The sequence below is a fragment of the Hyaena hyaena genome, unplaced genomic scaffold, assembly GCF_003009895.1.
Source record: "Hyaena hyaena isolate Hyena2069 unplaced genomic scaffold, ASM300989v1 scaffold_280, whole genome shotgun sequence".
In the NCBI taxonomy this organism is placed as follows: Eukaryota; Metazoa; Chordata; class Mammalia; order Carnivora; family Hyaenidae; genus Hyaena; species Hyaena hyaena.
In genome coordinates this window covers 1,139,078-1,165,232 of record NW_024080912.1, presented here as the reverse complement: position 1 = coordinate 1,165,232, position 26,155 = coordinate 1,139,078, and the positions used below count along the sequence as shown (strand labels likewise).

Genomic DNA, 26,155 nt, shown 5'->3' with positions numbered 1-26,155 from the left:
ACAGGGCTGGGCATGGAGGTGGCCCATCAGTGGGGCCCTTCTCCGGCCATTCGGGGGCAGGTAAGGTGATGCCGGCACAGATGGCGGGCGGCTCTGGGATGAGTCAGGAACGAAATCTGACCCTCCCCATGGGCAAGCAGGGGCCTGAGAGGTGGTATCGGCCTGATCTGGGGGTGGGGACAAGTTGGGGGGGAGTGGAGTGGGGGGCCCGGGACTAGGGAGGCAAGCAAGCAAAAGGCCACCAGCTTCCACGACAAACTGTTTAATGTCACGTAATGTGCAACTTCTGAGTGAAAAAGGCCCATGAAAAACCAACGGGCCATACATTCTGGTGACGGAGCAGCCGGCCTCCTCCCCACCTGCACCTCAGCAAGGCGCATCCCTGCAGGGAGCTGGCACTGGGGGAGAACACGGTCCTCCGCGTGCTCCCCAGGAATACACGAGCGTGAGTGCCCATGTGTCACGGGGCGGGGTGGGACGCTGACACGGGAGAGAACCACGGACGCACGTGTGACGGGAAGACACGAGGGGCACAGAGGGCCAGGGAAGCCACGTGCCACACGTGGAAGTACAGAAATGGCGGGGGGGGGGGTGCAGGACGGGCTTGAACATAATGGGCTGAGAGCCCAGGCGTCCCCATGTGCCTGCTGTGAGACCCTGGGCGTGTAAACCTGTGCACAGGAGTGAGAGCTTGGATGCTCCGGGGGAGCAAGGGGCTGAGGACGCAGACTCGCGCGTGGGGCCCACGAGCGGAATCACGGAGACATGGGGGCACACGGAAGGCCCAGAGCAGCAAGTACAGGAGCACGTGGGGGCTCCGTCTTGAGGGCTCCCACAAATCCGCTGCGGTGAGAGCCCGGAGCCACGGGGGCCCGCGTCTGAGAGTCCGAGGGTCTAGGAGGGCTCAGGATGGGGGGGACCCAGCTCCACTGCAGACACCAGGGTCCCGCCGGAGGCTTCTGAAGTGGGTCAGGCATCCAAGGGGGGGTCCTCAGGCCTCGCTGCTGCCGCCGCCACCACCACCGCTGCCGCGCTCCACCCACACGAGGCGGGCCTGCTCCTGCAGGATGCGCCCGCGCACCACCTTGGCCAGCTCCTCGGGGTGGCCCCACGCATGCGCAGGCACCCGCACCCAGGAGCAGGGCAGCTCCCAGAGCGCCGGCTCCGAGCCGCGGCACTGCCGCAGCAGCTCCGAGTCCCGGCAGCCTGGCCGGCCCAGCAGACCCCTGCCGGCAGAGGGGACAGGGGTGGTCAGAGGAGGGGACGGACACCGGACACTGTCTCAGACAGAGGCAGGGAGGAAGGCCCGTCCAAAGAGGAGGAAGCGCTGGCCCCGCCCCTCCTTACCTGACGTCCCGGACGTTCTTCTCGGTCACCTCCACGTGGATGACAATGGGGTAGATGTCGTTCTGGACCAGCTCCCGCACGCCCCGCGCTCCCAGCTCCAACAGGCAGTGCTTTTTCTCAGGGGATGGAGGCTACATGTCACTCCCAGCCCAGGGATGCCAGCTTCCCTGCCCCCCCCGACCAGCCCCGAGGCACAGCCCCCCACAGGGTCCTGGGTCCCCGGCGCCAGAACGGCCCCCGCGCCAGAACCGGGAGACATAAGTCACGTCCCCACTCTGCACCTCGGCCTCGCCGTGGACAGGATGGAGCTGACCCTACTGCCACCCCCACGTCTGGCCGCCCCCAGCCGGCCCCCGAGTCAGCAGCGAGGCTGAGACGGGGTGGACAGGTGAGGGGTACCCACCAAACACCTCAAGAGCGACCCACATCCGCCTGCCCCCGCACCCCCTTCCCAGGGGAGGAAACAGGCCTGTCCAAGGGAAGGGACTGGCCCCGCACCTACCTTCCCCACAGACTCCTGGATGGCACGGATCCTGCTACCCAGCCCAGGGGTGGCAGGCTGGGCCTTGGGGGCTCCCGGCGCTGAGGACGAGCACTGTTCCTCCCCACACAGGCTCTCTGCAGAGCAGCAAGAGGCAGGGATGAAGGGCCCACGGGGGCCACCTGGCCCTCCCCTCCCCTCTCCTCCGTGGGCCCCCAGGCTCACCTGCCGGGCACACTTGGAAGTCCAGCCGGGAGCTGGGTAGGTCTAGCAGGTTGCGGATGAGCCGGGGTGCCAGGCACTCAGGCAGGAGCACGACAGGGCGCAGGGCGGACACCAGCAGCGGCCGCACCAGGCTGTAGGGTTTGAGGCTCCGCTCTGGCTCTGGGGGGGCGGGGCAGAAGAGGTGAGGGTGCGGGCAGGGCCCCCGCTCCTCCTGCCTGGGGTGGTCAGTCCCCTCGCGCCTCAAAACCCCATTCACTCTTCTCAGGCCCCCCATCATTTTTCCCTTCCTAAGCCCTGCCCCTGCTCCTTTGGATGCGTGCACGCGTGTACACACACACACACACACACACACACACACACACACACACACACACAGCCCCGTCCCGGCTGGGACCACTGCCGGAGCCCAACTCCAGCTCATTCTCCTCTCAACAGCCGGAGACAGGCTGTAAGCCTACAGTCAGATCCCACAAGTCCCCTGCGTTCAGTGTGCCAGTGACCTCCCACGACCCTCAGGAAAGAGGGCACATCGTCCACGTGGGCAACCCAGCCCTGCCAGGGCCGAGAGAGGGCGAGTCACGTGCCCCAACACACGGGTCGACTGCCTCCAATCACGGGGCCTCTGCGGGACTCAGGGAGGCCAGAGCCCCAGCCCGGCGCCTCCTGGTCCAGTGAGGCCCCACCCTCCCTTCGGGGCCCAGGTTACACCTTCCCTGGTCCCCAGGAGTGCAGGATCTCCAGCATGCGGTCCCAGGGACCCCGTTCTCCCCTGTGACATGTGTCACACTTCATAACTGTGTTTACAGGTATGATTATCTGACTGGCAGGCAGCTGCTGCCCCCTGACCGCCCCCTCCCCTCACCAGGGCTGTACGCTCCGAGGGGAGGTGCCACTGTGTCCCCTGGACCAGGCACACTTGGTGACACAACTGGTGCTGGGCACACACTTGCTGTACGCAGTGTTCTGCCCACGCATCACACAGAGCCATGTCACTGTGCCTTTGCACAGCTGTGCCTTGTGCCTGGGACAAACTCCTCTTCATCCCTGAAAACCCTCCCCCATACAGTTTCCCTTCCGGGAAGACTTCCCTCACCACCATCTTCTTGCCCCTCTGAATTGCTACTCCCTCATCTGGGCTCCCCATCCCCTTCTCCCTGATCTGATCCAAGGGGCTCCCCCGACTCAGGAAACCCGCCCTGGGATCCTGCTGGCACCTGCCAGCCCATGCGTGTGAGCAACGCAACTACCCCCCGGTGGCCCATCTCCCTGCAGGGGGAGCCTCTCTCAGGCCCCTGGGCATCCTGCTCCCCACCAGAAGCCCCTCAACAGGCCCTTTCAGGCAAAAGGGATCACCAAGGCCAAGGGACCGCCAGCCAGGCGCCCTCCCAGACACCGTGAGCAGCCCAAGATGTGCCTCTGTGGCTGCGCGCTCACCTGGGCAGGGCTCCACCAGCAGCGGCTCCGGAGAATCCCCGACAGAGCCCCCTGCGTGCTTCGGCTTCACCAGCCGGAATTGGTCCAGGGCTCGCTTCTTCAGCTGCGGGAGGGGAGGGGAGAGAGGTGCACCTGAGCACTCAGCTCCACCCCACCCTTGGGTGGGGATGAATGGGACCCACCGTCCCCTGGCAGAAGGGGCCCGGCTGCCCCCTGGGTCAGTCCAAGAGGCCTCGCCCCCCCCAGCCTTCTCCTGCCACCACGGGGCCCAGCACATGCCCCCCCACCTCCGCACCGACAGCTGAGGGCACCCATCCCTAGGCATCCAGGGAAGCAAGCGTGTAGGAGCTAGTTAGAGCCAGAGGAGCCTTAGATCTACAGACAGGGAAACTGAGGCCCAGAGACCAGAGCAACCTAAGGTCACATGTGAGACAAACTTTGGAACCTCCTCCAATGAATTAGCAACGTGGCCTCGTGTACAAGAAAAACACCACCGAAAAATGACAGCGCTCGTCACACCGGCAGCCAGCAGGTAATGTGACAGACACTAAGCCCCAGATGTCACGGACTCACTGAGGCCTTCTGCCCACGAGGCAGGCAGTGTCAGCCCCCTACTTTCACAGAGGAGGAAACAGCGCCTCGAGGGAGGCTCAGGTGCTCGTCCAAGGTTGCGCGGGCTGGCGCGTGGCACAGCCGGGATCCGACCCCAGAGAGTCGGGCTCCAGCGCCCAAGTTCTCAGCCCCTCCAGCCTTCTGAGCTCTTATTTGTCTGAGCTTCCCTTTGCCCGTGTGTATGAGAGCGGGGGGAGGCTCAGCCAGCCCAGCCCCTACTAGGGCCTGGAGAAACAGGTGGACTACTATCCGGCCAAGTGCTGACCGTGGCCGGGCTAGCTCCTGGGTGCCACGTGCACGCAACCTCTTTAATTGTCTCCACTACCCTGGAGAGTGAGCCCTGCTGCTGCCGTCTGCTGGGCGCATAGTCATGATCCACCACATCCGGGGGAAGGGGCGAGGTGGGGGCCTCCCTCCTCTCCCCCCCAGGGCTATCGGACAAGGGGACCTGGCCTCTCCCCTCTGGACCCCACCCTTGGCAGCCCCTAGCCCCAGGCCCTGGCCAGCCCGCCCAGCACAGCGGCTTACGTTGCTTCGGGGCCCTCGGTGGTGCCGGCTGGAGGGCAGGCCTTTCTCCTGAACTTCTAGGAGCTGCTGGGCTCTGCAAGGGGGCGGGGGATCCGTCATGCATTTGTAGGGAGGAAGGGAGCCCCTCACCTCCTCTCCCTCAGCCCCCTTATCCTGTCCCAGAGGATGGTGACGGACTGCAGGGGAGGGAAAACGCTCCCGGCGGGACCCGCGCCCAGACCCCTGGGTCTGCGTCACCTCTGGTAATTGGGCACAGTGCCCCGGTCCAGGTCCCGCAGAGTCAGGGGGTCGACGCGCGTGCAGAACCACTCCTGCCGCCGCTTGTACGCCGGGTCCACCAGCCGCAGGATCTCCTGGGCCTTCACGCACAGGGCGTGAGGGTCTGCACGCTCGGGCAGGGTGAGGTTGGCGCGAATATAGAAGGGCTCGGTGCTCAGCCCCTTTGTCCAGGCATCCAGGGCCTCGTGGAAGGACTGGCATGCTGGACGGGGCAGGGCAGGGGCAGGAGGGATTGAGTAGAGGATCGGCCTCAGGCCCCATCACGCCCCTTTCAAGGCCTGAGCTGTCAGAACCCTCCCCTCCCCCTTCCTAAAGTGAGAGTCTGAGGCCTGCAGAAGACAGGGACCTGCCGAGGCTACCAAGCCCGCTAGGAACAGAGCCAGGCCTTGAACCCGGGTCTCTGGACCCCTGTCTGATGCTCCTTCCACTGTAGGCTCCTTACGCAGGAGACAACGGACACCCAGCAAGGGCGAGCAGTGGGGGAGGGAAGAGCACAGCTGAGAGTCAGGCCTCGGTTGTCCCCCCTGCACCACGGGCTGGACAAGCCCTTCCGTGGGCTCTCAGCTCTGACCTTCTGGGGCCCAGGGGTCCCCGGTTCCTCTGCCCTAGGCCAGACTTACCCTTGAAGTCCATCAGGAAGGGGACTGTGGATACCTGGTTCCAGGGCAAGGTTCTCTGCTGGGCCTCACCTTCCAGGCCTGCCCCCTCCAAGCCACCAGCCTCCGCCCTTGGCTGGAAAAGAAACCCAGGCAGGCAGGGGGAGGAAGTGAGCTTCCCAGGGCGCCACAGCCCCATGGCTGAAGGAAGACTGGGGTGGGGGCGGCATGTCCTGTAATTCAGACACCCCCTCCTCCCAGGGTGGGAGATGTCTGACCGGCCCCCTCCCCCATCAACAGGACGCCTCACCCAGGCTGGCGCGCTCTGCTCTTTCCCATGTCTGACGCTGGGGATCCGTCCAGGCCCCACCCACTTAAGATTTAATTTACTGCGGGCAGGGGTAGGCCAGCCTGGGTGTCATCTCTGAGCCTGCCTCTGCTTTGGGTCAACCCCCCAGAAACGCCCCCCAGTGACCCAGATCGACCAATCAGAGGGCGTCCAGCCCCAGCTAATGTGTCGGCTCCGCCCCCAACTCAGAGGGGCGGGGTCTCACCTCTCTCGGCTCCACCCTGGCCGACCCTGGCCCGGAGAGAACCCTCCGCACCACGGTGCCAGACCAGCTATCCCCAAGGAATGACAGGCCATCTGGGCCCTTGTCCTGGGGCTCAGGCCCCCCCGGGGGGCTCCGGCAAGACACTCGGATGGCCAGAGACCTGGGAAGAGAGAAGGAAAGGAGTTCAGTCAGTCTTTTGACTCCATTCAACATTCTTGGGAGAACCACAGCAATTCCCCAAGCGTGCCATGACTCCCACCACACCCCCCCACACACACACCCCGCACACCCCCGGGGCCATTGCACCTGCTGTGCCTGCCACCTGGAATGCCCTTCCCCCTCTCTTCTGCCTGGCAGGTTCTGCTCAGCCTTCAACACTCAGATCCAAAGCAACCCCTGCCTCCCAGACCCCTGTGGGGGGCGAGGCAAAGCTTCCTAGCTTCCTTCAGGGCCGCACCCTCTGCACTTCTTTGGAAAGGACACCCTCAGAACCAGCCCGCCTGTCGTGCTCAGCTCTGGGTCCCGAGCACCAAACACAGCATCTGACACAGAGCAGATGGCACATACAAGCTCGTTACGTTCACAGTTTAGGGGGGGGGGGTCACCGTTAAAACACAACACAGACCAGAGATGGGTGCAGCCGGCCGTGGGAGCACCGAGGGGAGCAGCTTCCCAGAGGAAGAGGCAGCGGGGCTACCGGGCGGTGAAGAATAGAGGCGCTTCAGGAATAGACAGAGAGGAGGTGGTGCTCCGGGCTGAAGGGCTGGCAAGGGCAGAGGTGTGGAGGGCAGAATACGGGCTGTGCGGAAGGATTGAAGAACAGCAGTGCCAACAGCAGCAAACTCTCACCGAGAGCTCCGCGTGTGCCCCACGCCGTGCTAAGCTCTTTGCCCTAATTAGCTAATTTCACATCATGGGAAATGGCTCCCAGAAAAGGCAAGCGGAAGCCCGCCTGTGGAGGGCACAGAATGAAGGCAGTGGAAACCACAGACAGTTCAGACAAAGCGTCACCCAGATCCCCATCGTGGAAGGGTTCTTCCCGTCCCTGTATAAGAACCAAAGCACCAGTGAGGCCCCATGGCCGGCTCAGAGACAACTGCCTGGGATTCCCTTCCGTGACTCCCCCCCAGCCCCCCCTCCCCCGCCATGGCCAGAGGGTTAGGGAAGAAGAGGAGCCAGAGTCCTCAGGGGAGAGGCCAAAGCTACCCCTGCCCCACCGTCTCCGGCCTCCCCACCCACCCTGGCAACTGCTGCCCGCGGCCACACTGCCCCCTGCTGTCGGCCCAGGGAGCGCAAGGCTACAGGGACTTCAGTCATGGTCAGCTCGCGTGCGGAGGCAGCGATCTTTGGCCCCAGGGGCCTTCCTCACTCCTGCCTCCTCAGTCAAAACAGAGCCAAACGGTGGGGGGGGGGGGGGGGGGGGGGGGGGGGGGCGGGGAGAGCTACAACAGGTGCCGGTAGCATTGGTGCTGCCTTCGTAGGCTCCTTGAGCCCCGGGGCATTGCAGAGATGGGAGGCCAGAGGCTGGGCCCGGCTGTGCTGCCCAGTGGCCGGAGAAACACAGTCCCACTCCAAACCCCAGCCTTAGCTGCGCCCCAGATTTGGCCAAGCAGCTCTGCTCAATTCGGTCACCACATCCACAAAGCCGGGACAGTGAGACACTCCCTCCCACTGCGGGGGGGAGGGGGGAGGGGGGGAGGGGCGGGGGGGGTGAGGGCAGGACAAATCTAACGTTGATGCAGGTGGAGGTGGAGACTAGAGGCCTCCTGGGAACTTCCAGCCCCAGCCTGGCCCCTACGAGGGCTGGGAAATTCACAAGGTCACGAGCAGGGCTGTTTTTTATTGGAATAGAATAGAAAACGTAAACCAGCCTCCCGTCAAGTAAATCCAACTATTGTCTCGTGATCCTTTTGTTTTGGGCAAGCGTCCTGGGTTTCGGTTACGGTGGGGTAGAGTCAGAGGCGTCTGAAAAAAGGGGCACTAGAGGGACCCTGGGCCTGGCTGCTCAGCCTGTGGTCCTTAACAGCCCCCCGCTGCCTCCACCTACCTCACCGTAGGACTCAAGGAATCAAGAGGGGGAACGCTCTTAGAACAGTGCCCCAGGAGATTACCCAGCTACCGTGATCAGGTGGGACGTGAAACAAGTCCCCACTCCGGGGCCGGGGGTTTCCCCACCTGTTTCAAAGCCACGGACAACTGAGCATCAGGGCTTCCCCAGGAGAGAGCCCAGCAGGCAGCCTGCACTGAGCCCTTCCTGGTACCACCTGATCGCCCCGTGCCCCCTGACCCGGCACACCACTCCCACCCCCATTCCAGCAGCAGAGCAATGCCTGCGCCACCCCAAGTTTTCAGGCTCTCCCTGCCAAGCCGGCTCAGGCGCCGCCTCCTTCAGGACACCCCTGCCCAACTTCCTAAGGGACCCAGTGGCTTCTCTGAGGCTCCATAGTCCCCCTGGGGAAGGGGGCAGAGTCCGCCTGGCGGCTTCCTGGGGCCAAGTCCAATTGGGTCCCTCTCTGCACCAGGCCTCAGCAGACAAGGGGATGAGGGAAGAGAGAGGAACACAGGGCAGGGAGGGTAACGGGGGGCAGGGGGGCTGCCTGCTCCAATCTCTGGACTCCTGGGTCTCTCTAGCAACAGAGTCTGACCGACCCCACCCCTCCCCCAGTGTCGTCAGGAATCAGGTCATTGAGAGGGAAGCGGGGCCATTCCTTCCCTCTGTCAACCCTGAGCAGCGATGGCCAGGGAAGCCTCGACAAGTGCTCCCCTCCCCCAGTGCACTGTGGGCAGATCTCTGGGCAGCGCGTGTGACCACTCTGCCCCAGACCAAAGCTCAGACTCAAGCTCGCCACAGAAATTCACTAATTTGATCCCCCCCACAGCCCCATGAGACCCACCTGTCAGGCCCACGTCAGAGAAGAAGGAAACTGAGGCACAGGGGAGTTATAACCCGACAAAGGTGGGCCAGCCAGGAGGTGGTGGAGTTGAGCAATAACCTGTGCAGAGCCTCTCTCTGCGAGGACGGGGGGTACCAGCGTGTCCCTGTGACCCGAGGGGCGGGGTCCTGCCAAGGAGACCCCACACGGACCCTCATCTAGTGGCCCTCGCCCAGCACTCGCCCCTCAGCGCCCCACTTGCGCTCTCTGGCCCTTCCTCACACTGTCTCCAACCTGTCCGTCTGTCCGCCCAGCACACCGACTGTCTAGCATCCCCTGTCCTGCCCCAAGGCCCCCGGTGCCCAGAAGGGCAGGGGAGGCCGGGTGGCTGCAAAGGTCCAGCACACGGTGAGCTCGCACCACGAGCTTGCGCTGAAAGCTTGGCCAGAGGGAAGGTCCGACGGAATCCCTGACCCCACCACCCAGTGGCCTTGGGACACATTCCCGGCTCTCCCTGGGCCTCATTCTGGTCATCTGTATAATGAGGCTAAAAAACACCCACCGATCCGGGCTCCTCGGAGAACCAAGCAACAGCAGTAATGCAAACAGGGAAGAGCGAGAACTACCGCTCACTCTGAGCCAGGCGCAGTGCAAATCACTCTGATGGGAACCCTGGAAGCCCACACGACCCCATTTTACAGAGCAGGAAACCGAGGCACTGGGAAATGTAGTGACTCGCCCGAGGCCCCTCTGTAGCAAGCGACAGAGCAACAGTGTCTGTTCTTTGCCACCGTGCTCTTTGTGCGATAGGACTGTCCCAGGGCACGCGCAGGCGGCACCCCTGCACCGGCCAGGCTCTCCCTCCCTCCCTCCCCGCCCCTCTGTCCACATCTTTTTCTCTCCGTGCACCACCCCTGCCGCTACCCCAATGTGTGTCCTTCCCCGCAGCTCCCTCCTCCCCAGGAACCACAGAGGTGGCCCACGATCACATGGGGGGCGGGGACTGGGCCAGACCTCCTGCTCTGGCACCCCCTGGACGGCAGCCAGGACCCCTGCGGCAGGCAGAGCGGAGCTGGAGGAAGGGCCAAGGCAGGCAGGAAGGGAGGCGCCTCCGCCCCTTCCCCTAGAAGCATGTCCTGCACAGGGAGAAACAATGTCGCACTGAGCCTGCTGCAGGAGGGCGGGCGGGAGTGGGGGCAGGGGCCTGGACGCGGGCCCGGCCGGGCTGCCTCAGGCCCCTGGTCCTGTTCCACCCCTAGTTGTCGAGTTACCCGCCCCCTGTATCCAGCACTCCCACGTTCCAGCTCTGACATTCAGGGCTTCCCATGCCCTTCCCCAAACCCAAATCTGATGAGGTCACTGTGGGCCTCGGCCTTGGCACCTTCCAGCTGTGTGACCTCAGGCAAGTTGCTTAACCTCTCTGAGCCTCAATGTTCTCCTCTATAAAACACCCACCTCCCAGGACAAAGAGAATGCTATGAGGCCACCAGCAGCCAGCCTCATATTTAGTAACAGCCAAATCTTGCTGCGTCTCCCAGAGTTTACCAGGCAAAGTCCACACATTCCCACCTGACTCATCTGGCCAGCCTGACGCATGAGGCCTGCCCCGGCCCCCTCCTGCTCCGGCTCCAGGCGCCGCCGAGCTCCAGGCCATCACTGGACAGCCTTTGGCCTCTGCTCTTCCCCAGTCACCCAGCTGCCCTCCCCACCTGGAGTTCAAAGGCCACGTTCTCAGCTCCTCCGTCGCCTGCCTTCCCGAGATCCACCAGTGAGCCTGACCCCAGGGAGGCCAGAAACACTTCGCCCGCAGTGCACCCTGGGCCCCCGTGTGCTTCATGACTCCTGTCGCCGGCCTGGGGCCAGCCCAGCGGAGCTCCCACGACGGCCCCACCCCACCCACGGCGCGAAGCTTTGCTGGGAGCTTGGGGCCGGGAGAACAGCAAGCAGAGGGTCCATACAAGTAACGACTAGGATTTACTGAGCACCTACTTAACTGCTAGCAAAGCAGGGCACTTTACTGACGCAAGCCCTCAACCCCAAAACACCCCCATGCAGGAGAGATCGCTGACCACCTTTAGCAGATGAGGAAACGTGGAGGCCGAACGAGAGGGGAAGTGACCAGCCCGTCACCCAGGCAATAAGCAGCAGTGACGGGATTTGAAACAGCTGTCTGTCTAAAAGGCCTAATGTTCTAGAGCTGCATGAGGCTACGGCTGAACTGCTGTCCCTCTCAGCCTCTCATCCTGCTCCCGGGGTCTGACACCACCCCTCACCCCCTCACCCCTCTCCCATGGTCTGACACTGCCCCTCACCCCCTCACCCTGCTCCTTGGGTCTGACACCGCCCCTCACCCCCTCACCCTGCTCCTGGGGTCTGACACCGCCCCCACCCGGCCCTGCCCAGCCCTCCACCTCCCCAGGCAGCTACAGTACCTGTTAAGGAGATCCAGACCACAGCCTCTGGCCAGGAGGCCATCTGACTTCCCAAAAGGCCACACGCTATCAGAGGACGAGGAGGAGGAGAGACCAGGAGACCACGGTTTAAGCGTCACACTCCCTGGGAGGGGGGAGGGGAGAGGAAGAATGAGGTTCTGGGGCTCCGGACCGAGAGACCAGGGCAAGCCGGGGCCCGGGAGAAGCGGGTGAGGCACTCAAGCCCAGGGGTTGCCCAGGACCTTGGCAGGCGTGAGGCCCCAGGAACACACTGCACCCACTGGGCTCGGGGCTGGGCCAAGGCCAAGGTGACCCTTCAGTTCCCTGGGAGAGGAGGGAGGGAGGGGCTGGGACTGAGCAGCACAGCGCAGCCAGGCCCGGGAGAGAGGAGCGGGCCTAGGCTCCGGGTGAGCGGCGTGGCCCAGCTCCCCAGGGGCCTCCGGAGCATGGGGGGGGCTCTCAGGAGGGGGACACAGGCAAGGGCAGAGCAAGCAGCACAGACCTCAGGTGGGCTGGAAAGCCACCCTCCCACCAGGAGCCCTCCCCACAGAGTCCCCGAGGGCCATTACCTGTGATATCCGACATGCTGCTGAAGGACCTGGGGGGGGGGGGGCAGGGGAGACAGGAGCTGAGGCCCAGGGGGCCCTCTGCCCCAGTCCCCCGGCCATCAAGAGGTCCTGCCACCCCCAAGCATTGGTAGGCTACAGCCAAGGCAGCGGTCCCAAGCACCGGGCACTGTGCCAAGCAGTGCTCCCCGAAACTCACAGGGCCAGAGGCTAATGTCCTGACCTCCGCCCCACGCCCCTCCCCCTAGAATGCCTGCCCTTGAATGCCACCCCCTCCTGGAAGCCTCCCTTGACTTCTCACCCCCGCTTTCTGCCTCTGTCATTTGTGACTCCCATACACACCGTGACTTCATCACACCCCCTGGTCACGGCGGGCTCACTCCTCTGACCAATTAAGCCCGCACTGGCCATAGCCTCTGGCGCCTGGCATCCATAAGGGAACAGACCCAGGCCAACTTACAGGGGAGAAGTCGTGACGGGGACATATACCAGGATGCAGGACCTCCCCTGCCCTTGGTCTTGCGACCAGCAGATAGAGCTCCGTTTTTCTGAACGCTGCTTGCTGCTCGTCTGCACCTGGGGCCTGGCTTTCTAGCCTGAGGTCCCTGACCCCTTGGAACGTTCTCCACGCCCCCTAGTCCAGAACCATCCAGAACCATCCAGAACCAGTCCAGACCCAGGTTTCCTCCTGGGTTTAGGATCGCTGAGGCTTGACCTCCAGTGTCTTTTCCCAGGATGCTCAGCAGGCGAGAAGCCCACTGTGCCTTTTGGCCTTGTCTTCGCCCCTGACCTGGGTCATGGCTGTGACCTCAGCCATTTAAGGGCAGTGAAGGGAGGTGCCTGCCTAGCCCTGATGCCGATGCTGGCGCTAGGGATTCTGGGAGGCAGGTGCGTTGAGAATTAGCAGTAACATCCCCCTGAGCCTCGAATGCTTTCCCCCCATCCGGTTTACCTCTTAGGGGGCGCGGGGTCCTCCTCACGCTGCCGGCGGAGGATGGAGCCAGCGCTCGGGGGGAAGGGCAGGATAGAGAGCCGGTTGATCTCCTTCTCGCTGTCTGTGGCCTCCTCCTGCCAAGGACGTGCACGACGGGGCCTGGGTCACCTCCACCACGCCCCCCACACCTCAACGCGCCTACTTTGTGCCCACTCCCCAGATGACAAGTAGGGCCCGGGGTGGAGGCGTGGTGTCTGCAAGAGTACAGGGGGGATCCCAGGCTCCTGGCACCTGGGCCCAGCACTGAGCTGGCTCCGGGCGAGCTTGAACGGGGCACTTGGCCTTCCCGGGCCTCAGTGTCCTCCCACGAGAAACGGAACTATCGGCAAACTGGAAAGCACCCCCAGGTCAGTAATCCTGTTACAGGAGCACTACTGGTACCCGCGCCCCACCCCCGCCGCACTCAGGGAGGGCAGGCGTCTTACCGAGGTGTGGGGCTCAGATCCCCCCGTGACCGCAGCTCCTTCCGGGCCTCCCAGCAGCGGGGGGAACTCGCTCAGGCTCCAGGTGCTGCTGAGGTTGGAGCAGAGGGAATGGGAAGATGCACACGCCTGGCAGTAGAAGGGGGAGGGAGGAGGTGAGCAGCGCAGGGCAAGGGCCGGCACCATGGAGCCGGCGGAGAACGAGCCAGATCGATCCCTGCCCTCCGTGGAGCTCATGGCCCGGAAAAGGCTGACCACAGACACACAGGCAGATTAAGGAAATAACCCCAAACTGTCAAAGAGACCAGGGTAAGAAGGTGCCTAGGGTGGGGAAGGCACTCCAAAGGGCCCACCCAGCCTGGGGGCATCAGAGTGCTTTCGACCCAACGATGATAAGTAGGTGTTAAGCAGATAAAGTTGGGGAGGACAGTCTAGGCAGCTGGAATGGTATGTGCAAAGGCCCTGCGGCAGGACTGTGACACTGGCCAGGAATTAAAAGGCTGTGACCCAGAGAAGAGGCTAGAGGTAGGAAGGGGCCCACCCTTTGGGCCTCTAGGGCCTGATAAGGGGCTCGGTCTTTCCCTAAGAGCAAAAAAGCCACTGAGGATTTTAAAAAGTGAGAAGTGACAGATTCACGCTTCCTTTGTTCTGTTCCTCCAGGCTCCATGCATCAAACACTGGGCTCAGGGATCATCTTCAAGCAAACCCAAGATAGGAAAAGGCAGAGCTCCAGACAGAGGTGCAAGGACTCATATCTGGTCGATGAGGGGTGCCGGCTGGATGTGTGAACTTGGGCAAGCCCCTGACACTCTCCGGGCCACATAAGGTGAGGGGGTTGGACTAGCCAGTCTCTGAGTGGCTTTCAGGCCCTCATACAGCTGGCTTTCTTCCGGAGTATCCAAAAACAAACCCGAAAACAATTTGAAACTATTCTCTTTTTTTTACGTCAAACTATTCCTAGTGCCAGGAGCAACCCCAGAAACTCAAGAGACCCTTTCCTGTCGCCCGACCCACACCCAGGCCAGCTGAAAGTTCCACCGGACCTGCACAGTCCCCGCCCCGCCCGAGAGCTCCCTCCCAGGCCAGCGCGTCCTTGACCCAGGGCGAGGGTCCACCAGCACCCACACGTTTCCTCCGGGAACCTGCGTCTTCCTGAGCCCAGCTGAGGGAGCCCAGTGGGTCCCGCCGGAGCCCCACCCGCAGGCGGAGGGGTCCCAGCCTTCCCACCCGAGCTCCTGGCCGCCTGACCCCGCTCACCTTGAGGCAGGAGCCCCCCTGGGCCCGCTGCAGCTGTGCTTCCAGCAGGGCCTTGGCCCCCTCCAGGCTGGTGAGCGTGGTCAGCAGCTCATCGCGCTCTGCCTCCAGGCCTCGCACCTGCTTGCGGTACTGATCCTTCTCGATGAGGCTCTGTGAGTACTGCAGCTGGACCCGGTCGCGGCTCTGGATGGCCTGGGGAGGGAGGGCAGGGGGGAGGGTGGGTGCAGGAGCCAGGCTGGCCCTGGCCACCCTTGGGGGGCGGGGAGCGGCACGAGACTAGCCGCGGACGTGGAGTAAGCACTTCCCGGGTGCCGGGCCCTGTGCTGCACATCAGGCCACCCCATCTTCCCACTGGCTTTCCAAGGTGGAGATTCTCTTTGTTCCCCATTTTGCAGACGGCCCAGCCAGCAGGCACAGAGCGGGGAGCCGAAGTCAGGTGGTGCAGGTGCGGGTCCAAGCCCTTACTGTTTCCCCGAGGGCAACTTAAGCCTCTTCTGGGAAACCTCCTGCCTCGGCCTTTACACAGCCTCCCAGCTACTGGAGGAAGCGGGGTTCGAACCCAGCCCACTCCACCCAAGGTGCTTTCCCCCACCACGAAGACAAGGGTCCCTGGGAGCTGAGCCAGGGCCGGGACCCACCACCCAATGTCTCAGAAGGAGCGGGGGCCCAGAGGTGGTGCAGATTCCCGCCCCCATCCCCACCCCCTGGGTCATCTGCACCTTCCCCTGGCCCAGCAGGGGGCCCTGAGACCCTTTCTAACATGGAGACTTCCACTCCTCTTGTAGGATTCGAACCTGGGGCAAGGACAGCACCTCCTGCCCCTCCCCCTGCGAGGGGAGCCCTATATGAGGAGCCACCTGGAGGAAACGGCTCACCAGGTGGCCTCAGGAGATGACAGCTGTGGCACCCAGGACCTCCGAGCCAGAACTGTGGCGAATTTCTTCACCAGCAAATATTTGCAAGCACCTCCCTGTGTAGGAAGGATGGGTGCCGGGACCCCCTCTCCTGAACCAGGAGCTCGGATGAGGCAGGTGTGTTGGGGATGCAGGGGGCAGGCTGAGCGGCCTACTCGCCCCTCCTGAAGCAAACAGCGCGCCAGGTGAAAGTCTCCGGCTCCTGTCCTGGCCCCCCCACCTTCTCCTGTCTTCCCCTGTAGCAGCAGGGGCCGGACTCACCTGGTCCCGCTCCTTTTCCACCTCCTCCAGCTGGGCCAGGACAGTGGCCATGCGGTGCTTGTACAGATCACAGTCCTTCTGCAGCGCCCGGTGCTTCAGCCTCAGGTCTTCCATCTCCTGCAAGTACTGCAGGGGCCGGGCGGGGAGGAGCGGGGCAGGGAGGGGCGGGGCAGGGAGGGGCGGGGCAGGGAGTGCCCGGCTCAGACCACAGGCCCCTGGACTTAGGCAAGCCCACCCGCAGGTGCCAGGCAGGTCCAGGGAGAGAGGCCTGAGCCTCAATAACAAGCATCCCACCTCCCCGGCTGAAAGGCCTGGACCCCAGACTGACATCGCCTCCCTGAGCCTCAGTTGCCTAAACTGTAAAATGGGGGCAGCAATACCAATGGTACCCTCCCAGCCAGCCTCGGCCTCCGCATTTGAACTGCAATCTGGCCCCTTACCCTGCTGCTCTCAGGAAGGAAGCAGGGAACCAGGCAGGGGGGAGGGGAGGGTGAGAAGTGGACCCTACCTTGTCCCGCAGCTCCTCAGCCCACTGTAGCTCCCCCTGCACCGCATGCAGCTTCTGACACAGCTCCTGCCTGCTGTCTTGCGCCTCCCGCCAGTCATGCTCCAGAATGTCAAGGAGGATGCGCTCTGAGCCGGGGGCCCCCAGCCTGCCGGCCTCCTGGGGGTCAGAGTTCAGAAGCCACAGCCTCAGCCTCCAGCCCAGGGCCCTTGACTGTGGCAGGAGGGAGTGGGGGTTGGGGGGTGGGACACACAGGCCTCCTTGCTCCCTCAGGCCTGCCCCATCAGAGCCACCACCTTGGCCTCTGGCCTTGACCTCTCTGGACCTCTGTTTCCCAGTCTGGAGAGTAGGTGTGGCCCACAGCCCCGCTCCCCCTCCCCGGGGAACATCTGGGGTGGAAATGAAGTAAGTGGATGAGGGCGTGCTTGCACAAGCTGGCCCGGATTTTATTCTTAAACAAGCACCGGGCCTCTCACTCTTGCTCTGGCCCCCACCCATCGCCCAGGGCAGCAGATGGGCGCTTCCTGTGCCCCTCTCCAGCCCATCCCCCCCCACACGGGGTCTCCATGGGGGCGGAGCCTGGCCCAGGCAGGTGGACCATGGGCCTGAGATCCAGCCCATAGAGCCGAACCCCGCACCTCCAACCCCAGGAAATGCAGCAGGGCCCTGGCTCCCATCCCCCACTTCCTGCGTGGAACACGGGCCAGGCCCCCTGAGCTGCCACTGACCTGTCAGGGGGACACCCAGCCAGGCTCAGGGCCATCCAGACCTCAGGGCTCTGAACCTTTCTCCAGGGCCACAGACTCCTTTACAAATCTGAGGAATGCCGAAGGTGGGGGGGGTGCCTCTCTCCCCACAAAAATGTTCACACACAAAATCAGCTGCACGGCTTCAGGGAGTTCAGAGACCTCCTGGGGTCACCCCTGGGGCCCACACCAAACACCCAGGGAGAGCTGAGCACCAGGAGCCCCCCCCACCCCACCCCTGCTCAGAGCTTCAGACAAGAGGCTAGCCAGGATTCTGTCTCTGGTTCTAGAATCCTCATTCTCCGGGTCTCAGGAGGCTGGGGGACAGCAGGCAGTCTGACCCCCTCACCCCCCCACCCCAGGTCGCTGCCCCTCGCACCTGCGGCAGCCCCTCCTGCAGCTCCTGCAGCGAAGCCGTCAGCCGCTGGTTCTCAGCGCGCAGCTCCGAGACCAGGTCCGCACCGTCTGGCTCCTTGTCCCTCTCCTTGTCCTCGGACGCAGGGAGCTGCCCCCTGGCCCTCCGCAGTAGGGTGCACTCCTCCTCCAGCCGGCTCACCTTGAGCTTGAGCTGATCCACCTGGGGCCCAAGACATGGGTCAGCCCAGGGAGGGGCCGCCAGCAGGGCCACGGGGAGAGGCTCTGCTCTCCCGACTCCTGGTGCCTCTGGGGTCCCCTGAGCAGGAGTCCTCCCCGGGCTGGGCCGGGGAGTCCCAGAGAATGCGCTGCCAGGGCTTTGGGGCGGGCTCAGCGCATCCCAACCGGCCCCTCTGCCCCACAGCCGGGACACAGAGCCCAGGCAGCTCAGCTGGGGCCAGCAGGGCGGAGGAGGAGGGCCACACCAGCAATTGGGGGAGCCGGGGTCCGGGCCCAGCTCTGCCTCTAACCCAGCGTGACCTGGGCAGGCCAGGGCCCCTCTCCGTGCCTCAATCTCCTCACTGGTAAAATGGGCCCTTTTAATCTGCCTGCTCCACACCCTACCTCCCAAAGTGACTGCGAGAACCCACAGAGACAGGGTGGGGGGAGGAGCCTGGGGAGCTCAGTCAGTTAGGTGTCCGACTTCAGCTCAGGTCATGATCTCATGGTTCTTGAGTTCGAGCCCCCCGTCGGGCTCTGTGCTGACAGCTCAGAGCCTGGAGCCTGCTTCAGATTCTGTGTCTCCCTCTCTCTCTGCCTCCCCCCCTGCTCGCACTCTGTCTCTCTCTCTCAAAAATAAATACTAAAAAAAAAAAAAAAAAAAAAATTAAATGAATACATAAATGAAATGAATAAACATTAAAAAATTTTAAAATAAATAAACGTTAAAAAAAGGTTAAAAAAAAAGAGTTCAACAAGACGCTAGATGGGTAGAGGCCCTCAAACTACCAGAGGCTGTAGAGCTGCCAGGGGTGTGACAGTGGCTGCCTTCACAGCCTTAAGTAAGATCCTGGAACCCCAACCGGCCGCCAGGTTACTGCGTGCAGCCAGGAGCTGGCCCCGGTGGGGGGCGGGCGGCTGTGCAGTGGCCTGGCCGAGAGTGACACGCGCACACCACTTGCTAGATTATCAGTGCCCTTGGCCAGGGTCACTTTTCGCGTGAGGTCTGAGGCGTCTGGACAGTGACATGAGCGGCAGCAGGTGGCCGGCCACAAAATGAAGTCACAGCTGGGATAAGGGCACAATGACTTCTGGTGCTGTGCGCAGGCGTGTCAATGTCTGGAGCCACAGGAGTGCCTCTCTTGGAAAACGGCGTGTAGCCCCGCCCCCTGAGAGGCAGGCACGCCACCCACCCACACACACACCATGGGGGTCTGGGTGCTGGGTCAGGCAGCTCCGCTCCTCCTCCACAAAGGACTCAGAAAGAAATTCATGACTCGCACATTCCTTTCCCCTCACAAAACACGCTTTGTGAAGCGCCAGAGACAGACAGCTAGTTACAAGGGCCAAGTGTGGTCACACCCTCTCCCTCGAACCTTGGCCACACACCACGGCCTCGGGCCTGACCCGCGGCCAGCAGGCGCCCCTGATGAGTTCAGAGGACAGGGCACTGGGGAGCCTCCCCGGAGCCCCAGGAAACACGGATGCGTTCAATCCTGGTGTACAAGCTCACTCAGCACAAAATTATAGCGTGCGGTCCTCAAGTTTATGTTGCTCAGAAATAACAGCTTGTTAAATTTGCACCTTATAAAACGCGGTATTAAATCACGGCCACCACATACCTGCCCCGGGCGGGGAGGGGCCCAAGTGGCTAAGACAGGCACCTTCAGCTATTCTGTTCACTTCCACCTGTAACACCTCTGTTCATTTTGCGGCAGAGAAGCTCCAAAAAGTTAAGGCAAATTTCCAGTAGCTGCATTTAAGGAAAATCTTATCTATTCATTGGAATTCAGCCCTGAGCCTCTGGTCCCTAAACGGGAAAAGCGGTCACCACCTGGCCAGTGGCAGACCACCTCCCCCCAGGGGGATATGCTACCGCGCACCTACAGATACGCAGAAGCACCCCCGAACCTCTTCTTCACCCCCTACTGCGCCCCAGGAGATCCAGACAGCGGTGTACACACGGGACGCACCCCCCCCCCGGCACAGGCACACATCTGCCATTTCAGGGGACCCAACCCGCAGCTACACCTGACCCAATGGTGACACGAGCCATTCTCCTCCTGACACCCCCAGACCGGTGGCCGTCACACTTTCCTCTCTGAGTAGCAGAGCTCTTTCTTCCAGGAAAACCTCACAGCAAACTGCACATCCATGTCGGAAGAAACAGACGCGGTGAAGAGTGGGGGACGGGGGAGGAAGAAGGGGGGTCATAAGCCACCCCGCAGCGGCGCTGCAAGCCAGGTCGGAAACTCCACTCCTCAGATCCTGGGACATCCTCTAGCCCAACCTCTCGGTGCCTCAGTTTCCCCGTCCAGCAACGGGGACAAGAGTGGTGTGCCCCCCACCGCCACGCAGTCCCCAGGGAGGTAATGAAAAAGGAATGGAGTGGGGGCAGGGCAGACGCTGAGGACTGTGCCTGAGACTGGAGGGGCCACACCACTGGGATGGCATCCTCGTCTGTGACCTCCTGCGAGGAGAAGGCAACTGAGGCACGGAGAGGGAGACCTGGCCGCTGCCAGCGTTTGCTCAGTCTGCCAACAGTCGGAGGCCTCAGCTAGCACATCTCATGCTAAACACCAAGCCGGCCGCCAGGTGACCATCCTCCAGGCACCTTGCCTCACACCCTCGTGTCGGCCACCTCCACTCCTAAGCCGGCCTGCGTGGCCTGGACGCCTCCGATCGGGACTCTGTTCCCCAAACATCCACCCGCCAGCATGCACGGCCACGCGCTCTGGTGCAACAAGGCCCTGGCACCTTCCGCCTGCCATCCACCGTCCCCAGGGACCCACCCCCCGCAGCACCACAGCGACAGCGGAGGCGCACGGGTTGGGGGGCTTCAAATCAGACAGTCAGAATCCCCCCCACCAGGGAACCTCACATGGTCCCCTTGGGAGACAGCCAACTGCGTGCTGCTGACAGCTCTTCAACCCTGCCCCAGCCTGAACTCAGGAAGTCCTTGGGACTAAAACACCAGCTTCACCCCCTCCGCTGGGCCCCAGTAAGGAAGCAAGAAAAGCGAGGCTTGGCTGCTCAGCCTGGGAGACGCGGCCTCACTCGCACTGAGCGGATGTGAGCCGGTAGAAGAGTGCATGGGGCGGACCACGCAGAGCCGGGCTGTGTCGCTTCCCGGCTTTGTGACCTTAAGCAAGGGCCTCCACACTCCAAGCCTCAGTGTCTAGCTTCAAAATGAAATCGAGCACGCTGCCTCGGCGGGAGCACCTGACGTACGGTGTGTAACTCACACGGCGCCCTGCAGCGCTTAATGACATCGAAGACGGCCAAGGGCCACGCGGGTTTGAGCACTAGCAGCACCAGGCATTCAACGTGTCCAGAACTCTGCGTCTTAAACTCACGGAATCATCCTTGACCAAGGTATCTTCAGCTCAGCACTTACTGAGATGTGGGGCTAGATGGTTCTCGGGGGTGGGGGCCGCCCCAGGGCTCCTCCTGCTAAAGGCCACTAGCACACGCCTAGTCACGATGACCAAAAACATTTGCAGATACAACCAAACGTTTCCAGGGGAGGCCAAAACCACCCCTGGTCGGGAACCACCAACACAGCTCAACGAAATAAGCGCCACCAACATGCCCCTACTACAGATGAGAAAACTGAGGCACAGGACGGTGCAGGGACTTGCCCTGCGGCCCGACGGCTGTGGCTCTGGGACACACACTGGGACCACAGTACCGTCATTTTTTTTTTCTTTTTTTGCAAAGGCGGCCCCTCCCTCACTCTACCCCACCCAGCTGCCCAGGGCGTACCGCCAGCTGCAAGTCCCGGCTGCGCAGCACAGCCGAGTTCTTCTCCTCGCTGAGCTGCGCCAGGCGCATGGCGATCATGTAGTTTTCGTCCTTGAGCCGCAGCAGCTCCAGGCTGCCCGCCTCCCAGTCCTCCCGCAGCCGCTGGCAGCGCTCCTGTGCCTGCTGCTGCTCCCGCAGCCGCTGCTCCAGCCCTGCCCGCTCCTCCTCCAGCATCTGCCCCCGAGCCTGCAGCTGCTGTTCGCGCTGCAGCTGGCTCTTGCGAGCCTCCCGCAGCCGCCGCACCTCCGTCATCAGAAACTGGGTCAGGCCCTCGGGCCCCTCCTCATCTGCCAGGGACAGGGGAGAGAAAAGTCGGGTCAAGCAGAGAAAACTCCAGCGGGGGTGGCAGCCTGCGCCGAAAAAGTCAAACCATAAAAACACGAGATGGAAATTCCAGAATACGGTTTTATAATTTTGGAGTGGAGAAGGCCTTCCTAAAGAAGATGCAAAATCTAGAACCTGTAAGACAGAAAACGGACAAATCCATATAAAAATCTGTTAAAGCTCTGAACAATGAAAGATATAAGAAAAGAAGTGAAAAGACAAACGGCAGAACAGGAGAAAGTATAACAAAAAACAGAGGACTGGGAGCCGCAATATATAAAGAGCTCCTACAAATCAATAAGAGCTATAAGAGGGAGAGCAGACGAATCCATATAAAAAAATTTTTTTAACTTCTAGCAATGACAAATGTAACCAAAAAAAGTTAAAACATAAGAAGGAGAGCAGGTGAAAATAGAACAAACACAACAACAAATTCAGAGCCACAATATATAAAGAGCTTCTACAAATCAATAAGAAAAAGCTAACAAATACATGAGGAAAAACTATTCATAGGCAAGTTCCAAAACAAAATTGGTTAATAAACAAAGGAAAATATACTCCAATAATAACCATAATGGCGATAATAATCATCATCATAATGGTGATAATAATAGCAGCTCCTAACATTTAGCTTCATTCTTTGCGCTAAACAAATTAATTTGGTTAACTGGGTGACAACGTTATGAGGTAGGTACTATTATTGCACCCACTTTAAAGACAAAACAACTGAAGCAAAGGAAGGTCAAGTCATTTGCCCAAGGTTTACTAACTAGTAAACTGTGAACGACAACTCTCAATGAAGTACAAATTTAAAATAATAAGATATTATTTTTGACATATCGGGCTGGCAAAAATGTTTTTAAAAGATCCTCAAATTCATGAGTGTAGAGCAAAATGGGCATTCATACGCTGGTGACATGAACATTGATTTTAACCCTTAAAATACATAGGAATCTTTGAGAAAATGGCCTTGCCAGATCCTTCCCTCCTGAGACACCTGTTTGCACAAACATGCACATATTAAAAATGCTCCCGGGGCACCTGGGTGGCTCAGTCAGTTAAGCATCCGACTCGGCTCAGGTCATGATCTGACAGTTTCAGGAGTTCGAGCCCTGCGTCAGGCTCTATGCGCTGACTGCACAAAGCCTGCTTGGGATTCTCTCCTTTTCTCTCTCTGACCCTTCCCCACTCACACTCGGTCTCTCTCAAAAATCAAAAATAAAAGTATTCAGGCTCTGAACTCAGACTAAACGGATTAGAATCCCAACTTGGGCAAACTGCTTCAAGTCTCTCCATGCCTCGGTTTCCCTATCTGTTCAACAGGGATAATGAGAGTGCCTCCCGACAGGGACGGAGTAAGGAAACTCTGCACTGGTGTCCCAGGCACTGGCACCTATTGAGGACACACTCACCAAGGATCATGGAGCAACGCTGGGCAGGTTCCTGGCCCGTGAGCAGCGTGAAGTGCTCGGGGTAGTAGAACTCCAACGCTTCCAGAAAGGCCTCATATCCCCTCTTGCCTCGGCAGCGCAAGATGTCCATCAGGCGCCCTGGGGAGTGGCAGGGGGTACCCAGGGGTCAAGGTCAGGGCTTTCCCCGGAGCCTAGCTACTTCCTCCCCCTCTCGCCCCCCCACACTCCAGGGCCCACGGTCCCCAGACTTTCCATTTCCCCAGATTTTTGAGCCAGTGACACACACCAGGGCCTGTCCCAACACATCAGTGGGGAGGGCCTGTCTGCCACAGCCAGCAGAGACAGGACCCTCCTGCCATAGCACGGGGGCTGCAGCAGCTTCCCAACCCCCAGCCTGCACAACCCCGTACGCCGCCCCCCCCCCCACAATACAGGGCCAGCGAATGCTCCCTGCCTTTTCCATGGCACAGAAGGGTCCCCTCTATCCCCAAACGCAAAACATACTGTATTTCTCCCACCGGCCAAGGCCTGAAATTCCACCATTAGACCCTCACCCCTTCGCCGTGCTCTAGTTCAAGGATACACCCTGTGGGAGAGGGCACCCCCACAAAGCGGTGATGGGTCTTGAGCACTTAAGGAAACATGGCTCTCCAAGCAATGCGGGGCACACAGAAGAAGAGGGCAGAGAGAAGCCAAGAGATCAAAGGGCACAAGAAAGCCGCCCCGTCCACCCACTGCGCGCCCAGGTCTAGACTGCGCTGGCAACCACATCCAAGCCCCTGCGCTCAAGTGGGCCCAGGAAGTGGGAGGAAACTGCAAGGCAGACAAAACCCAGATGCCCTTCTGGGCACCAAAGACCCGCTGGGTCCTGCTGGCGGTTCGGGCGGAGGCAGGATGGGGGGCACCACAACCCCTGGCCTCGAGCCCCAAGGCTCCGTGCGCCGCGCTCGGAGGACAGTGAGCCCGGCGAAGGCCCGACCCCGCGCGCCCCCCGCGGCTCACCGGTGCGGTTGACACGGCACGGGAAGCGGTAGGTGCTCAGCACCTCCTCCTCGTCCTGCTCGTCGATGACCCGGCATTGGCGCAGATACGGCGTAAGTTTGGCCGGGTTGAGGGCGCGAGTCAGCCGGTGCCGGACGCCCTCGATCCGCTCCCACAGGGCGTCCTCCTCCGCCTCGGACCCCGAGCCGGCCCCAGCCTCGTCCTCGGCCTCGCCAGCCTCGGCCCCGCCCGGCATGGCCGCGTCCTCGGGGTCTGCGGGGCCGGAGGCGCGAGCGGGTCGCCGATCAGCAGGGTCGCCCGCGGGCCGCGCTGCGCCGGCCGAGCCCCCTCGGGGCGTCGCCCGCGGGACCGGCCGCCCGTTGTCGCCGGCGCCCCCGCCCACCTCCAGCCCCGCGCCGCGCCGGGACTCACCCCGCACGCCGCCGCCGCCTCGGGTTCCCGGGTCCGCGCTGGGGCGGCGGCTCCGCCGGCGCAGGGGGGCGGTGTCCGCGGCGCCCCGGGCCCCGCCCCCGCCCCCGCGGCCGCCGGGGCTGCCTGGGCCCCCCCACATCGCCGCCCCGGCCCGGGGCCGAGCGTCCGGCCCGCCAGCCACCCGCACGTCCGCCCGCACGCCCTGCCTCCCGGCCCTCCGGCCGCGCGCCTCCCCCCCGCTTCCTGTTTCCCGCCGGCGCTCCCGGCCCCGGCTCGGCGGGGTCCGGGCGGCCCGCCCACACCTGCCCGGCCTCCGGGAGGGGCGGGGGCGGGCGTCGCGCGCTCACCCCCCCCCCCCCCCCCGCCCACGCCGCGACACACCTTCCCCGCGGCGCGCGGCGTCGCCTGCAGCTGGCTCGCAGCCCGCGTGGCGGCGGCCACGCGCGCCCGCGTCCCGCCCGCACGCGGCGGACTCACCCGGGGCTCCCGCGGCACCACCGTCTAACCAGGACCTCCAGGGCGCACCGGCTCCGTCCAGATGCCGCACCCTCGGTCGCAATCCTAGCTGCTCCGTGACCGCGAAGTGTGCGCGAGGGCTCCCGGGCTTACAGAACGCCCACGCCCTCCCCGGGTCTAAAGCTCTTCCACAGCGCCCCTGGGCTGTGGGGCCGCTGGGGCCGTCGGTGTGGGAGCACTGCCTGGGAGCACCGCCTCCTGATCCCACAGGGGTCCCTGACCCCCTCCTGATCTGGGCAGGTGGGCAAGTGCTTGCCCTCTTATACCTCAGCGTCCCCAAATGGTCTGCCGCCTCTGGCACCTTCCCCTGAGCTTCGGGGAAGCCTGTGGGTGGACACCAAAGGACAGAGGTCAAGGCCACCTCAGAGATGCGAGTCTGAACTCTCAGGGCACCACGACTAACTCCCGTCCCCCATGAAGTCTCACTGAAGAACACGGGGGCCAGGGACCCCATATTTCCCAAAGGGTGTGCCTCCAGAGGCCGATTCAGAAGTGTTTGGGAGTGGTTCTGCGGTCAAAGTCAAGTAAATTTGAGAAACACTGTGGCCATACTCCCCCCTCTCGCCTTGGGAAACTCGTGGTCACCAAGATAAAGTCTATACCCCTATCTACTGGCACATGTGATATCATCTCTCCTCATGTTAGAAATTGCTCTGCTCGTGGTGCCTGCTGGGAGGGAAGACCCTTCCGTGAAGTTGTCATCCTGGGCGGGACTGACACGTGTAGGCAATAAACCGTTAAATAAATGAACTTATGTAAAGTGTTTCGCACGAAGTTGGCACTCAGTGACCACAATAGCAAACAGTTTTGAGCACTTATAATGGAACGTATTATGTACAATCGTTTTCCAGACTTTAGCTCTTGAAATCAACAAACCCATAAAGTGGCTTCCCCCGTTATCCCCATTTTCCAGATGAGGAAATAGCTAAACCATAGGGAGCCACGTGGGCGCTATTGGTGGTGCTGTGCTAAGCGGGGGGGGGGGGGGGGGGGGGGGGGGGGGGGTGTCCCTGCCCTGCGGGAGCCCCCACCACCACCTGCCCCACGGTTGCCTTCCCAGGCTCTTGAAGCAGCCCTGTTTGGTGCC

At 62.1% G+C, this 26,155-nt stretch overlaps 1 protein-coding gene across 2 annotated transcripts; it reads right to left on the bottom strand.

Annotated features, from left to right (window-relative positions):
- Positions 1-246: 246 nt before the first annotated feature.
- Positions 247-24,634, bottom strand: CARD10 (caspase recruitment domain family member 10). Of its 2 annotated transcripts, none has more exons than XM_039246059.1 (21): positions 24,553-24,634; positions 24,142-24,393; positions 23,140-23,277; positions 21,365-21,690; positions 17,406-17,603; positions 16,284-16,439; positions 15,776-15,901; positions 14,601-14,792; positions 13,347-13,472; positions 12,880-12,995; positions 11,931-11,959; positions 11,362-11,485; positions 6,057-6,216; positions 5,527-5,638; positions 4,865-5,108; positions 4,628-4,700; positions 3,488-3,590; positions 2,054-2,212; positions 1,850-1,965; positions 1,348-1,463; positions 247-1,226 (listed from the first exon to the last, which is right to left on the bottom strand). In XM_039246059.1, the coding sequence occupies exons 2-21, from the start codon at positions 24,374-24,376 to the stop codon at positions 992-994; spliced, it is 3,084 nt and encodes a 1,027-aa protein (XP_039101990.1). In that variant the 5' UTR covers positions 24,377-24,393; positions 24,553-24,634; the 3' UTR covers positions 247-991. The 2 variants fall into 2 exon arrangements, with proteins under 2 accessions (XP_039101990.1, XP_039101991.1); XM_039246060.1 differs by having other exon boundaries at positions 1,348-1,457.
- Positions 24,635-26,155: the final 1,521 nt, after the last annotated feature.

What these genes read in the sequence shown, in the direction of transcription:
- CARD10 (XM_039246059.1), bottom strand. Translation starts at nt 24,376, where the DNA reads ATGCCGGGCGGGGCCGAGGCTGGCGAGGCCGAGGACGAGGCTGGGGCC. An exon ending in TGCAGGAGGGGCTGCCGCAG is followed by an intron (nt 16,440 to 17,405) that starts GTGCGAGGGGCA and finishes TCTGACCCCCAG; the next exon opens with GAGGCCGGCAGGCTGGGGGC. An exon ending in CTGAGGAGCTGCGGGACAAG is followed by an intron (nt 15,902 to 16,283) that starts GTAGGGTCCACT and finishes CGGCCCCTGCAG; the next exon opens with TACTTGCAGGAGATGGAAGA.